This window comes from Trichoplusia ni, chromosome 2, assembly GCF_003590095.1.
Source record: "Trichoplusia ni isolate ovarian cell line Hi5 chromosome 2, tn1, whole genome shotgun sequence".
Classification (NCBI taxonomy): domain Eukaryota; kingdom Metazoa; phylum Arthropoda; class Insecta; order Lepidoptera; family Noctuidae; genus Trichoplusia; species Trichoplusia ni.
This window is the reverse complement of record NC_039479.1, coordinates 12,462,231-12,476,530: the sequence shown is the minus strand read 5'-3', so window position 1 is coordinate 12,476,530 and position 14,300 is coordinate 12,462,231. Positions and strand designations below refer to the sequence as shown.

Sequence of the window (14,300 nt, the reverse complement as noted above, 5' to 3'; positions counted from 1 at the left end):
TTTCGGACGTACTAAAAATATACCTAACTATTTTAAAGTCTTTCAATATTGGACCAGTTTCATAGTAAACAGGTTTTAACTTTAAAGATTATTTTGTTTGCAAACTTTTACTTTAAAACGTGTTTATTGTATCCACATCATGCATGACCCAACTATGGTACTGATACTGGACACCAACATTTGATCAAATATTTGGACAATACCTCAATAGGTAGACTGACCGCGAATGACGTAACAACATTTATCTTTATAAAACAAGTCAGTCAACTTTGACCGTCCGGGTAGTGTATCGATAAGATCTGTGAACAATGATCACCATCTCAGTATTATACTAAACTTTGCGGTGAAGTGTTCTCTGTTTTAAACCAGGATTTTTTCGACATGACGAAAGCAAGTGAGTGCTTTTTTTTCTTCTAGTATTTAGAATTTAATCTGTTTTTATTATTTTTGTCTTTGTCAAGATTAAGTTATTTAGAAATCAGAAATTTATGGGGTATTGTTACATTGAATGAAAATTGTTAAATTAATATAATTTTCATTTCCAATAGTGAACTTTTTATAAGGGAACGTAATTAAAAATAAAAGGAAAATTATTTAAATAAAAAGAAATCATTATATTTTTTGTGGTATTTACCTACTTTAACTTAGTAAACCTATCGATGATCAATATCATCATTGTCATTTATTACAAACGATGTATAATTTATTATGACAAATTATTATATCAGCCCATTCTGCTTTATTGTTAAGAAATCCCAAGAATTCTGACTACCAGTACATAAATACTTTAGAACTTAAGTGACCTATTTTTGTCACGATTGAGCACTTTAATATAATCGAAACTCCCAAAAAAAATTAACTTTTAGACCTTCAAGTCTAGATTCTTAAATTCAGAAGAAAATCCAATTGGTCTAAACAAACGGAATCTTCGTAGATATCGATCGGTACGATTTCATTAACAGTTTTATTTGCACAGCCATCGCTGGCGCGCTCGCAGTGGACACAGCCCTCGACGTACTCTTTGGTGATGGAAACTCAATCAGATTTGAGGATTGTTGGCTAAGGGACCATTGCAGGTAACTATTATAACATTTGACTAAGCTTTTGTAAGACTACAATGTCCCAATTAAATTGTTTGTTCAAATTCTTCAATGATGATAAATTGATAAAAAAATATTAAGAAAATCGCAGATTTTTTTTTGTAAGGGTCAAATTTTTCTTTATAATTCATGACTTTTTTTCTAAAATGTTTTGATTTGATTTCTTTGAAACCCGACTCCCAAGAGAATTTTTAAGCAATGACGATGAGGATGAAAAAAATCGGTCTTTATTAAATCCTCGTTAATCCTTGCTTTATGTTATTTGCGTTCTTTACAATCAATGTATAGTACCATCTAGAACTATATAGTAATGTCTAGTATAGATAAATAAATCAAATGGCGCCTGTAAGCAAAATAAAATTAATAATAGAATTGGGAATCGATATCAGAATTGTAATATAAATAAATACATCGAAACATAATACAAATATTATACAAATATATACAAATATTTTCATCATTTTTCTTAACACACTAAAAAAAATGGAATAAAGCCTACTTAAAATTGAATCGCGCATTCACATCAATTAAAACAATAACATTTAGTTAAATTCAACAAAAATATTCATTAAAAATCTATAAAAGGTTTAGCACCCCTTTTGGCTTTAAGTTAACAAAGTAAACTTAATTATGTTTCAGGTGTTCATCTTGTTACCACTCAGATACATTCCAGAGAGCAAACCATATACTAGAAATTCCAGATGCAACGATCCTTAATATAGAAAGCAATGAAACGCAAATTGATGTTGAATGTGAGTTATATAAAATAAATTAAGTTTCTTTGAGTTCATTACAAATTGGAATGCATGAAAGCATTCAGCAAAGGAGTAAAAGTCAATCAATTAATTATTCCAGTCTGTTAAACGAAAGAAACGAATATCTGGCATTCGTTCAAGACTAGTTTATTTTAAGTGAACATAATGTTTCTTCCACTATTTGTTCTTTTTTTAGGGAGTGACAACCATAAATCAACGTACACAGCGGAATTTTTATCCAAATTCGACTACAAAACGTGGAAAGAAAGTAAAAGACTTAAACCTGTATTATGGCATGGAGACATTTCGGACAAGATTGCTAAGGTCCATGTCGATGAGTTTCTTAAGTCTGTGGATGGCGCGAAGCACGTCTTCCAGTCACTTCTCGACTACGGCGTCGCATTGATTGAAGGGGTAATAAATTGTTCCTATTGAATCTTGTTCCATGCCCATTTTATGAGTAATTGATAAACTTTAATTCTTTATTATCTGTCATACCTATAATCTATTCTAATTCCCTGAGAGTTTCTCAGAATTTTCAAAAAGTTATGTTATGTTTGGAATGAGTTTTAAATTTTTTAATGATAGTATTCTGAAGGGAATTTTCATTTCGTGTCATCTAAAATGTTAATTCATGTTAAAATATTCAGATCATTTATGAAGTCATAAAAATGTTAATTGTCATAGCGATTAGTGAAGTCGCTGTGGACGATTTATAAATGTTTAATACGATTGCTTTCATCATAATCATGAAGTAATCTGAGACAATTTTAGTAATTTGTGTGAAAGATGAGAAATAAATGTTCCCTCATTTATTTCTCATCTTTCACACAAATATTAAACTAAAACAAGGTGAAAAATGCAAGCAAAATATATACTTATTTTGAGTCACTTAGAGTTCAATTTATCATGCCTTAAGCGCTTTACAGGTAGGGGTATCAGAAGAAGCTACAGAGGAAGTCTGTAAAGCTCTTGGTGGAGTCCAGCATACAATATTTGGAGGCATGTGGAAGTTTACCACAAGGGCTGACCACGCCGACACAGCATATACGAACTTACCTTTAGCTGCTCATAATGACAATACATATTTCACTGAAGCTGCTGGGTAAATGATCATATTTATTTATTTTGTTACTTCTTACGTCTTTTTTTATATAGCCTATCTTAGATCCCAATGCTGGCCGCAGGCCTCCCTATTTCTTTTTCCGACGTCTCTATCTTTTGCGATTTCTATCCACGTGCTTCCCGCGCATTGGACTAGATCGTCATCCCACCTTCGCCGCGGATGACCTTTTCGAACAGGCCCTTATGCCTGTATAAATTTATTTTTTTACTACGCCTTTATTAGTTTGGTAATAATGGTAAAGTAATTCTGTTATGAAAATCGTTTGGCGAATAAAGCCGATGAGGGTTTTAAGACTTGCTTTGGCTAGTACACAAAGGGCCATATAATTACATATCTGTGAGTGAAGCTTTTTTAAGTTATTTTTAAATCGGAAGATGAAAGTAAAGATTTTGAAGCAAGCGTGCTTACGCATAACATTATACTCGTATTTACTTAACAATGTTTTAAGAATTCCTTTTTACAAATCGCCTCTCAAATGAAGGTATATTTTTGGAACGTTTTCATCCCTGGAAATAAATTTCTTTGTAATAGAAATGTAATGAAACATTAGAGGCATGTTTTTTGATAAGTAGCCAGCCATTTTAAAAATGTCCGGACCAAAAATGTTAGTACTTAAAATTCTAACGACAAAAATACAATTTGTTTTCAATTTGCCAAAGGAACGCGTTCCATAAGAAACCATTATGATTTACACAAATAATGAAGGTAGTTATTTTTGCAAAGGCCTATTTGTGACCCTCTTTGACTGGGATCCTTTCCGTCATTATTATTTCAGGGTCTATTCGAAAAAGCTTTCGTTTGTTGGTCGCTTTCAAATTCTGGGGGCCTACCGCCGTATATTAAAGTAATATTATTGTGTTTGTGGGAAAGAGATGGCGCTCTATGCTGGGTATTGCGCTGTCACGCTTCCACAACCATCATATATTACTTTGGGACGTTTTGGTAGACCCTCTGTTTAGCGATTTGTTTTCGACTCCTCAAGCATTCGACTTCCGTTACAATAACGGTAGGTACTTTGAGTAATAGCTGTATCGTCGAGAATGTCTTTTATGGTATAGACGGAAAAGGAAGTCCTGAAATTCGTCGACGCAGCCACACATCGTTTGATTCGTAAAGATCTTTGAGTTTTCCCTTCGCCGGACAGTTTGATATCTTGTTAAAATGGTCCACAAATAAAATCGACTGGGCATGAATGAATCGAAATATTATTGTTTTTGGTTTATTTGTTATGGAATAGATACACATTTACTTTAAAGACAAAATCAATTTAATTATATACGAAAATGTGAGTCTAGTAATGTTAATTTTAAAATGTTGTGTATTTTCTAGGGATTTCAGTATATTTGGATGTTGTAGTACGTTACGACTGATAGATGTCATACATATTATAGCCGTACTATTCAATACAAATAATTGGCATGATGACATTATTTTCCAATATCCTTCAGACAGTATAATGAATAGTATTGAATACTTTTTAATTTGTTCATGAATCGATCATTAAGAACTAAGGTACCTGAAGATTCCTACTTTATATACCCATTGTTTCTATTCTTGTAACCTTTCTAAATTCCAGTTTGCAAATCCTACACTGCTTAGAACACACAAACGGGACGGGTGGTGAAACCATACTGGTAGACGGGTTCTATGGAGCGAATCAACTTAATAAGGAGTTACCTGAAGACTTCAAGTTCTTGACGACTTTTAATGTGGAGGCCGAGTATATAGAAGAAGGACACCATCACACGTACTCCGCACCAGTTATAAGAGTGGACAATGATACAGGGGATTTGGTTCAAATTAGGTAAGAAAGTTTTCTTTGCTTTTTAAATCGTTGAGGAATGATTTAGAGTTTATATAAACAGTCACTTGTATGGTAGCATTACTCTGTTGTACGTTTAATGGGGATACAATCTCAGTCTATTTTTTAAATGTTGCTGTCTTAAATATAAATCAATTTCGTTAATCTTGGATTAATAAATCCCTCCCATCGATCAAAGCATTTAATTCCTCGGTGGGGAAATTGTTTGAAAAAAAGAATTGTCATAATTTTGAATGCCCTGCACTGGTAGTGACTGGATAGCCGAGTGGTATACGTTACCTTTGCATGACGCAAGTTACGCAGACTTCCTAAGTGCGGGAATAGCTTATAAAAAATAATGCTTTTATCGTATAGTCATATCAACGTATCTTTTAACAAAATTTCACAAAATTAGTCTTATCTTATTCTACTGAATAACTAATTAAACCTCTATTTCAGGTTTAACGTGTACGACCGCGCTGCAATGGCTTTTCGAAACAGTAACGACTGCCGGTCTTACTATCGCTCTTTAAGAAGCTTGGCGAAACACTATGAAAACATCAGTAACCAATGGAGGTTTAAATTAAAACCAGGTGAATGACCAAAAATTGTTTTTTGTTCTAATATTACTTTGATAACCATAGTACTAATTTTAAACTCAGTCATGCATCCTTCTCACAAAAAAAATATACATTCTGATATTATCATCTCCCATTCATTACAAGAAAGCGTTTGAATATGGGCTACCATTAATGACGGCTACTGAACTTACATAGAAACTATGTCATTAGTTAATTTAGTTAGAAACTTTGATGACTAACCTTTTTTGAAACTTGTAGGTACAGTAATGGCGATGGATAACTTCAGAGTGTTACACGGCAGGACTGGCTTCTCTGGCAGTCGCGTGCTCTGTGGCAGCTACGTGGCGCGTTCCGATTGGCTGGACCGAGCCCGAGCCCTTGCTCTCATCCAATGACACGTCTTGAATTAATTGACTACGTGCATTTAATGTGTTGGAGTGTTCCTATGTTATGCTAATTAATAAATGTCTTTTGTTGAATTGGTCTATATTCTTAAAGACTCAAAACAACTATGAACACTCATTGATATGACCGCACGGATAGCCGAGCGGCTTCGATTCCCGCGTAGGACAAGCATTTGTGTGATCCACGAATGCTTGTTCTGGGTCTAGGTGTCTTTTTGTTAGGTAGTTAGTTTGTGGTGTAGTTTTCCTCTTGCGAGTTTGCTGGAAGAGGTTTCTTTTGAATTGAGCAGTGGTTTTGTATATCTTTTCTTTTGTATTATACTTTCTACTGTTTTGTGTACCTATACTATTAAAACTGTATGAAACCCTAAATTAATTGAATATTAATGAGCAATTAATCATGCACGAACAAAAAACTACAGCAATTAACACTCGTTGAATAGGTGTATATTATAAATCAGAGATTTCCTAGAATAACTTCAACACGTAACTTCATATTTGGAATTCGAACACCAAACTCTTATTAAGGTAAAATATTATAAGCATTCCAAACTGGACCAAGTTGAATAAAATCTTTGTTTTATTTACGTTTGACCTCCTGTCGCCTCCTGAACAAAAGCAAAGCTTTGAATTTTAATTCGCATACAAATGATGACGTCTTTCAGAAGCGAACGATAAAACAGGCTTGCAAGAGCTTTTATACTTTCATCAAGAATATATGAATATTAATGTGCCAATTTATGCAGAGGACTGTGGAAAGTTCCTTTAAACTTTTAAGCAGGAATGCTGTAGAGACGGGACATTGCTATGTGCTGTGTAGTTCGCTTTCTCACTTCCACGTTGGTAAACTTCGTGGTTAAACAGCTCGTGGTATTGGCTGACTGAATGTTTGAAAAAACTTTATCTAGTTTTTATAGTAACTGTCGTGCCTATCGAACTATCGTCGTCAGTTCGACTGGCGATCCCGCCGCCTCAGCTCATGATTAAGGACTACGGTTGGGTCCGAAATTAGTCATACAATCCCGATAAATACGCGTGACATCATTTAAAAACTTACATACTTAAAGAAGATTTAGACGGTGCAAGAAATACTGTGCAATTTGTAATACATTGCTGACGATTATATGTCATCTTAGATACGGGAGCTGCGCGGTTGGACAATGTGTTACAACTTGCACGATATTCCTCGCATCGTCTAAATGGGCCATTAATCTAGTTTATAAAAATCACTGATTTAGCTCAATCAATCAAACAATTCAGCCTATTGAGGTCCATAGCTGGGTATCTATTCGCCTTCTCCCAGTTGCACCACAATACAAAATCCTCCGCCTCCCGCATCCAGTGTAAGCTACCTTTCTTAATCCATCGGTCCATAGCCTGGTGTCGGACGGACAGCGGACGCTCAGTAGAGGCCTACCGCATTCAACCTTTGTGTATGGAACCTTTAAAAGTAAATTCTGTCATTTTATAAGTAAATTAATTATCCGTCGATCGTGTTATTGAATTAAGTCAATCATATTACGGTCAGCGACGGGCTCTCAAAACGTCAGCAGCACTTCTGTCACCAAGTTAATTAATAATGATGTTAATAAATACTCATTATTCTACCGGGAATTGATTATTGGTTAGTATAATCGTCAGTATAGGGGATAATGCGAGTAAGGCTAAATTGGAAGCGGTATTTAGTGAAACGGTTTTGTATTCTACAAGATAATATAAATATTTGTCCTTTGCGAGAATCAAACCCACGATGTTCGACAAGGCGTCTGTACCACTAGGCTATCCGAGCAGACGGTGAGAGTTCGCAAACATCAATCGTTTTTCCTTTTTCTCTTATGGTCTATTGATTGGAATCTAAACAAATCTTTGTTAACTATACAAACCGTTACCCATTTAAATATAGTAATTTGTAAAATAGTAGGGATTTAAATCTAATTGATTCGCTATTTATATGCCTAGTTAGTTAAAAGGAGTAGGTCGAAAATCCAAGTAAAACAAACGTTAATTTAAATAAATACACAACTTCAGAACTTCACAACATTTAACACAGAAAATAAGCAAACAACTTTGTATCCTCGAATCGTAACAGAGTTGAGAGCGTTAAAGCGAATAAGTGTGACGTCATCAGAACCCGATAACATCGGGCCAACGGAAAATAAAAGACGTGCAGGTTCAAAGTGTACTGTTAAGTAAAGTTGTCACGAGTCTTCGAGTGTTTGCTAAACGGCTCAAGTTTGAGGCAGGGCTGGCGTAAATTGCGACCAGATCGACTACCATAAACTCTTTAAGAAAGCTTATTTCAGTTGTGGAAAAGAGATACCACTCTACAGCTCGTAGTGCGCCATCTCTTTCCCTCACTCACATCAATCCAAATTCAAGAGTCGGGAGTAGGCCTCCTACCATATGTCTCCGCCATTTCAGAACAACAAACTGCTCAGAATCATCTCAAGTTTTCTTTGTGGGTACTACAGCCTGTTTTATTAGGGCGCTTTGAATTAATAATCTTGGAGCCACAAAATGATATGCTTCGAGATAGAGTTGTGAAGCGCTGTTGCTAAGCAGTTTACAAGTGTGTGTATACTTCTTATTAACGTAATAGGTAAGATTGTATGAGTCTTTTGTTCGACAGTTTATTTCTATTCTGTCAAATATTACTTGTAGTACAAATTAATAAATGGTAAACATAGCAAACATGACTTAAGAAAGAAGTCCACGCACAGAAAAAAAAAAACAAATAAAACATTAACCACTCGTAAAAGTAAAGCGTCCTCGCGAAATCGTATTTTGAAATCCGATTCTTTATTTGAAACTCGACAACAAAGCTTTTTCTTTTTCAGTATACCTCTGCTGTTCTTTTTTCAAGAGCTCCGATGATAAAAGTCAAGTATTCACGGCGGCCAGTATTCACAGACCATTGATGTTAGGTAGCTATGTGACGTGGGCCACACAAAGCGGGAGTTTTTAACCCACCTATTGACCGCACGCTTTACTTATCTGTGCTTTTGTCTGTTTTTTTGCACGGCCATTGTAGAGTGAATTTGAAAGGAGAAAACCAAACTCTATAGAATCTTGGGCCTGGCGTTACAGAGCTGGAATTTTGCCATAAATTAGAGAACTTAGGTAGATTTCACGAGCCCAATTTTCACGTCTCTCAGCAATGGCCAAGTTGGTAAAATCAGACAATGTTTACACTGATTGTTGGTCTTAGCGAAACCTCCTTTTTAAAGTGAAACCTCCTTCTTCAAGATCTTTAGTGTAACCTCCTTCTTCAAAACCTGGGACTTGACAAGCGGTGCGCTATAAAAGACGGAGCGCGCTTAGCAACGCACACTTTGCTGTCATCTAGTATCGCTAGAACTTCTCCGTCTCCTTCGTTATATTTATTCAGCATAGCAGCCATATTGTTATTTCGATTGCCATTTATATTCTTTTGCAGTAATTAGAGTTTGATGTATTAATGTTAAGTTACCTTTGTTATGATTTGATATAACTGTTTGTGAAGTAAACATGCCTTATTTTTTAAAAACTGTCTTCACATCTGGTTTCTAAGATTAGGTTATTTTTTAATTTTTTTAACTGTTCTACATAAGGAATTTCTCCTATAGCTTGGATGCGTTTACAAACATTAAAACTCACATACACAAAGTCTCAGATCCGGGACAACTGCATGTAGTTAATACAAATATTTGTTCCGTGCGGGAATCGACCCCACTACATGCTGCACACAAATTGCACACCACGATAATTAAATTAAAAATATGTTTTTGAGGCTGTTTTCTACGTAAATATGAAATTCACGTGCGCCGAGTTGTAGCGCATGCAACCTATCATGATGAGGTATAGGTACCTACCTACTTACATAAAAAGCGGTGAATTCAGATTAATATTCGTGAAAACCTCGAGGAGAAAACTATGTTTGCTAGATAAGGCCTACTACATCAATAATGGCATTTTTAAACATTTTATTTACTGCTAGGGGATTTGATGCTATCTGAAAATACAGTAAATTCAGATTGCAACAATAGGTTTATTAAAATAAAAAACCGTAGTTTTGAGATAGGGTTTTATTCAACATCTTCGTTGGGGTTATCATAATATAATAATACATTATCTAATAATTGTGCAGGAGGTAATTGACTACCCTGATGCCGTGCCCAACCAAGGTACCATATTATGCTCATGGTGTGGGCACAGCACCCAACCGTTCTTTTGCCAACGATACAGGTGCAGTAATATTGGATTATAGCATCCCTTCCACTTAAAGAGCTGTCAACTAATATATAAACGTAATACATTCTATTACTAATATGTCTGGATTTTATTCTTCCTCTTAACATCCAGGTTGAGACTGATGTTGCCAGTTCTTGCTGTAGGTCACCGGTTACTTCTCTACATACTTCTATAACAAATGAGCCATTTTCTCTAACGTGTTCGCCATAGTAAGAGCGGGCCTGTTTAATTTGGTATGTGCCCAAGGAGACAAGAATAAGTTCGCTGTATGTTAATACGGGAAACTCGCTAACATTATGTCTTTCGACATCTATTGCTTGGAACTGAGCTCTACGTCGATTTATATTGTTGTTAATCACATAGTTACTTAATTGATTTTCCACATTTATATACTGATTGATTTTTTGAAGAATATCTTGAGCATCACTACGGTTTGCGATAGGAGGGTGGAAAGCATTTATTAAAGCGGCAGCCACTTCAAAGTGTACCATTACATTTTTTGAAGCTCTATTAAAAAAATCTTGTCGAAATATCTTAAAATCTCGCTTGAACCTACCATTGACTACTTCTACAATCCATCTACATATTGTCACTGTTCTCGATTTATTGGCTTCAAGGGTTGACAATTGAGATTCACCCTGTTGCAAAGAAGATGGTACATATGTCCTATAGCCACAATCATTGAGTAAGGGCAAGGCATCCCGGAAGCCCCTATCCAATATAAATGCATCTCCAGATTCAAAGTATTGCCTTAGAAGAGATTCGTTTCCAAATTCTTTTTTAATTATTTCAGCGTCAGAAGTCGTCGCTGGATAGGGACCCCAAACATCAATTATGTATCCGTCTGTGCAAACAATCAAAAATGGTTTAACAAGATTTTGATACTTGTGCAAACTGTAAGTCTTTTTTTGGTACTTATAATTTGAGCTTTTCTGCACATAAACATATGTACCATCTAATACAACAATGGGTTTTACTTCACTGTTATGCCAACCAAACAGTTCATTTGGTATGAGAAGATTCCTTTCGATAATTTGCTGCTTATTAATGTGATTAAGTCCCAAGTGATGGGGCACAAAATAGTCGTACAACAGACTTCTAGCTTTACCCAGTTGAGTAACTAAAGTAGTTTTAGGTATTTGCAGAAGTGTTGACAGTCGATCATCTGAGTCCCCAGTCCTTAGTTTAATTAAATAAGCAGCTAATATTAAAGATCCATTTTTAAGGTTCAGAAACTGAGGCACTTCATTCAGTATCTGTCTGAATTGATCTTTGTTAAAACCAACCCAGTGGTAGAAAATATGATCTTCCATACACTCAATATTTTCGAAGTCCAAAATATTACAGTCGGCCTCTTTCAATGAAAACATGTCTTTAATTTGGTGTGCACTAAATGTGTTTATGATGTTATCACTGATATCATTGAGAAAATCCCAAGATGTGCATGTTAGGTGGATATCACACAGGCGATTATTTGCAGGTACATAATAATTATACATTTTAAGTAACTGTTTTCGCATTGTGTTTTTATTCGGTTTCTTTCACGTCTCCGACATCCTTCCACAAAACATCTATTTTCAGTTTCAACAGCTCTATAATAATCTGGTAAAACAATAAAAGTTCCAACGGTAGGCGCCCTTGGTGCAGAATAAGTTTCTTGCCTTATTGGGGGTTCTTCTACATGAGGAATGTCCTGAGTATTTGGCACATTGACCGCTGATGAAGTTGCAGCAGATGTTGAGGGGCCTGATTGAAAATGCCGGGATGCTCTATTCGCTCGCACCCAACAAGAGTGACAGACAACACTTGAAGCACCCACCTGAAAATAATTTATTTCCATTAAAGGATGTCTTTACACCGGAGATGTGAGGTTTGTTATTGCACACTTTGAAAGATTAATTTAAAGAAATCCTGCAAATGAGCTTATCCGTTATCACTTTTCTCTATTTCACTAAAATGTTTTAACATTCCAAATTATTTTTTTTACTGTCCTTGTTAACACAAAAAATTGTCAAAAATAAACCGTGAATAACACTTATATACTTACCGTGCGTGGTAAGGTCCATTCTCTTATAACTTTGTGTATTCTGCGTTCTTGAATTGTACCAGTTCTAAGTTGATGGCAGCGAATTCTTCTCAGAAGAGAACGTCCACAGTGAATACACACACGCCGATGTCCTATAGGCACCTGTTCACTCTCTTCTGGTCTATTTCCATCAAGAGATACAGTATTGGCATGATTCCAGCAAACTTGACAGATAAAGTCATTTTCATTTACCTGAAGCAAACATTTATCGAACACTACTAGCATTAGCATTTAGCAATAAGCATCTGAGTTAGGTACTTTAAGGAAAAAATAAGCGGTCTCAATATATTTGTACTGCAAGGACACAGGACTACTAAGAGAAGGAATAGGGCGTTATTAGCGATGCAGATTCAGTACAGATAGGTGATATTACACGCTTACAAAAATAATTTCCTTACAGAAATATCGCATACTAACCGATTGAGGCGCGACCCATTCCTGTACAAGTGAAAGAATCACTTCATCTTCCAATCTTCGCCTTCCTATTGTGTTGCAGCGGTCCGTTGCAATTCCACAATTAATGCACAAGCTCATGATAACCAATGGTCAGAAGAGCGATACCCGGATCGGTTTTCCGGCAAAGGTCAGCAGGAAAGCAGGTTACAGTGTCCAATATGCAAGCGAGGGTCAGGAAGAAAGCAAACAGTTTCGGAGTCCAGATCGAAATAAACGTCGAGAAATTGAAAAGCACATTCACTAGCGCAAAGATACGAAAAGCGAATGACACTAATCAAAAACGGTAACAATTGTCAGAGGTTGACATAGACATTTGCCATTTATTAGAGTAATCCATGTGAAATACGCATTGAAATCGATTTTTTCAATCGGGAATTCAATTTTCAAATTATTTCCTTTAATGACATCTTAATTGGGAATAGCTCGTAGCTCGTAGATTAAGCTGCGCTTGACGCGGTTGGTCCGTAGATGGGTGACCATCTTTGTCATAACGAGTTCCTCCGTGTTTCCGCAGGCTCTTTGAATTGTGGGTCCCGGCTTTTATTTCTAAATCTTTGTCAGTCGTTACAGATAGTAACGTCAGAAGCTTGAAAGGCTGACAACCAGTCTAGCTAAGGGGTATCATGTTGCCCAGGTAACTGGTTTGAGGAGGTTAGACAGGCAGTCGCTCCTTGTAAAACACTGGTACTTAGCTGAATTCGGTTAGACTGGTAGCCGACCCCTACACAGTTCGGAAAAGGCTAGCCGATGATGAATGATTTTTATCCTGATTACGTAAAAATATAATGGAGTATTATTCAATTATAATTTGTAATGATTGATATGCGCTTAATCGATTACATTCTAGGTACACTCTATTGTTTAATGCTAGTGTTTGCAAATGAAGTTATGTACAATAAAATAAATACTTAAACGGTTTACAAAGATTGTTTTAAATAGAAAAATAGAAATGTACTTTTTTTTAAACTTGGCCATTGTAATTGTTGCTAAGATTTAAATGGGTTAACTAAGAAAAATAATAGAATTTTTTGGTACATATTTCATTCGTGTAACGGCTAGGCCCAGAATCGGGTTTCTCCTTTGGAATACGAATTCGAATGTGTGTTTTGTTTTTAGGTGAAGTGGTTGGAGTGTTTCTGTGATTGGCGACTGTTTTTTGGATTTAATTTGATGAAACGTGATTGACAGCTTAGAAGTAGGTATTGTACACTATTTTTTTTCTCGTAATAGGTAATAGGAAGAATTTTGTTGTTGATCCATTTACAAGAATAGAATAATTTTCTAGGATTAATGTAGTAAATGGACTTACGGCTAAAACAAAATGGACTCATATCATGTACTACTGTCAAAGAAACTACTCCTCTTAGAACAGGACAAGCAAAATATAACGCCTTATTTTCTGATAGTCTAGATTCCTAGACTTAATTCAAGGCTAAGGATTACCAGCTATTTGAGACACCTCGGCACCAGATCTATTGGCATCCAACCAAATGGAAGATAACAATATAAATAAAATTATTCATCTTGCTTGGAAAGCCACCAGATTAACCATGTCAGTCATGTTAAACAGTATTGTTCTGTGATATACGATCCTATATTGTGTGTAACACGGTCAATAGAATAAGTTTCTTAAAGGAATATTTTCGGACAATTGGGAAATATTGGGAAGTATTCTTTTCATTATGTTTTCTGTTTTTTGTGTCCAGATTTCGTAGTTTGTGAGTTTTTTCTCTTAATAAAAAATGTATATTATTATGACTT

The 14,300-nt window shown here is 35.5% G+C and overlaps 1 protein-coding gene and 1 pseudogene across 1 annotated transcript; one reads left to right on the top strand and one right to left on the bottom strand.

The window, feature by feature from the left end:
- The first annotated feature begins 283 nt into the window (after positions 1-283).
- Positions 284-5,842, top strand: LOC113507507 (trimethyllysine dioxygenase, mitochondrial-like). The gene is made up of 8 exons (XM_026890362.1): positions 284-394; positions 977-1,076; positions 1,740-1,852; positions 2,052-2,269; positions 2,785-2,960; positions 4,558-4,785; positions 5,242-5,375; positions 5,622-5,842. The coding sequence occupies exons 1-8, from the start codon at positions 382-384 to the stop codon at positions 5,756-5,758; spliced, it is 1,119 nt and encodes a 372-aa protein (XP_026746163.1). The 5' UTR covers positions 284-381; the 3' UTR covers positions 5,759-5,842.
- A 3,974-nt stretch (positions 5,843-9,816) lies between these two features.
- Positions 9,817-12,964, bottom strand: LOC113507496 (annotated as a pseudogene).
- Between the last annotated feature and the right edge of the window lie 1,336 nt (positions 12,965-14,300).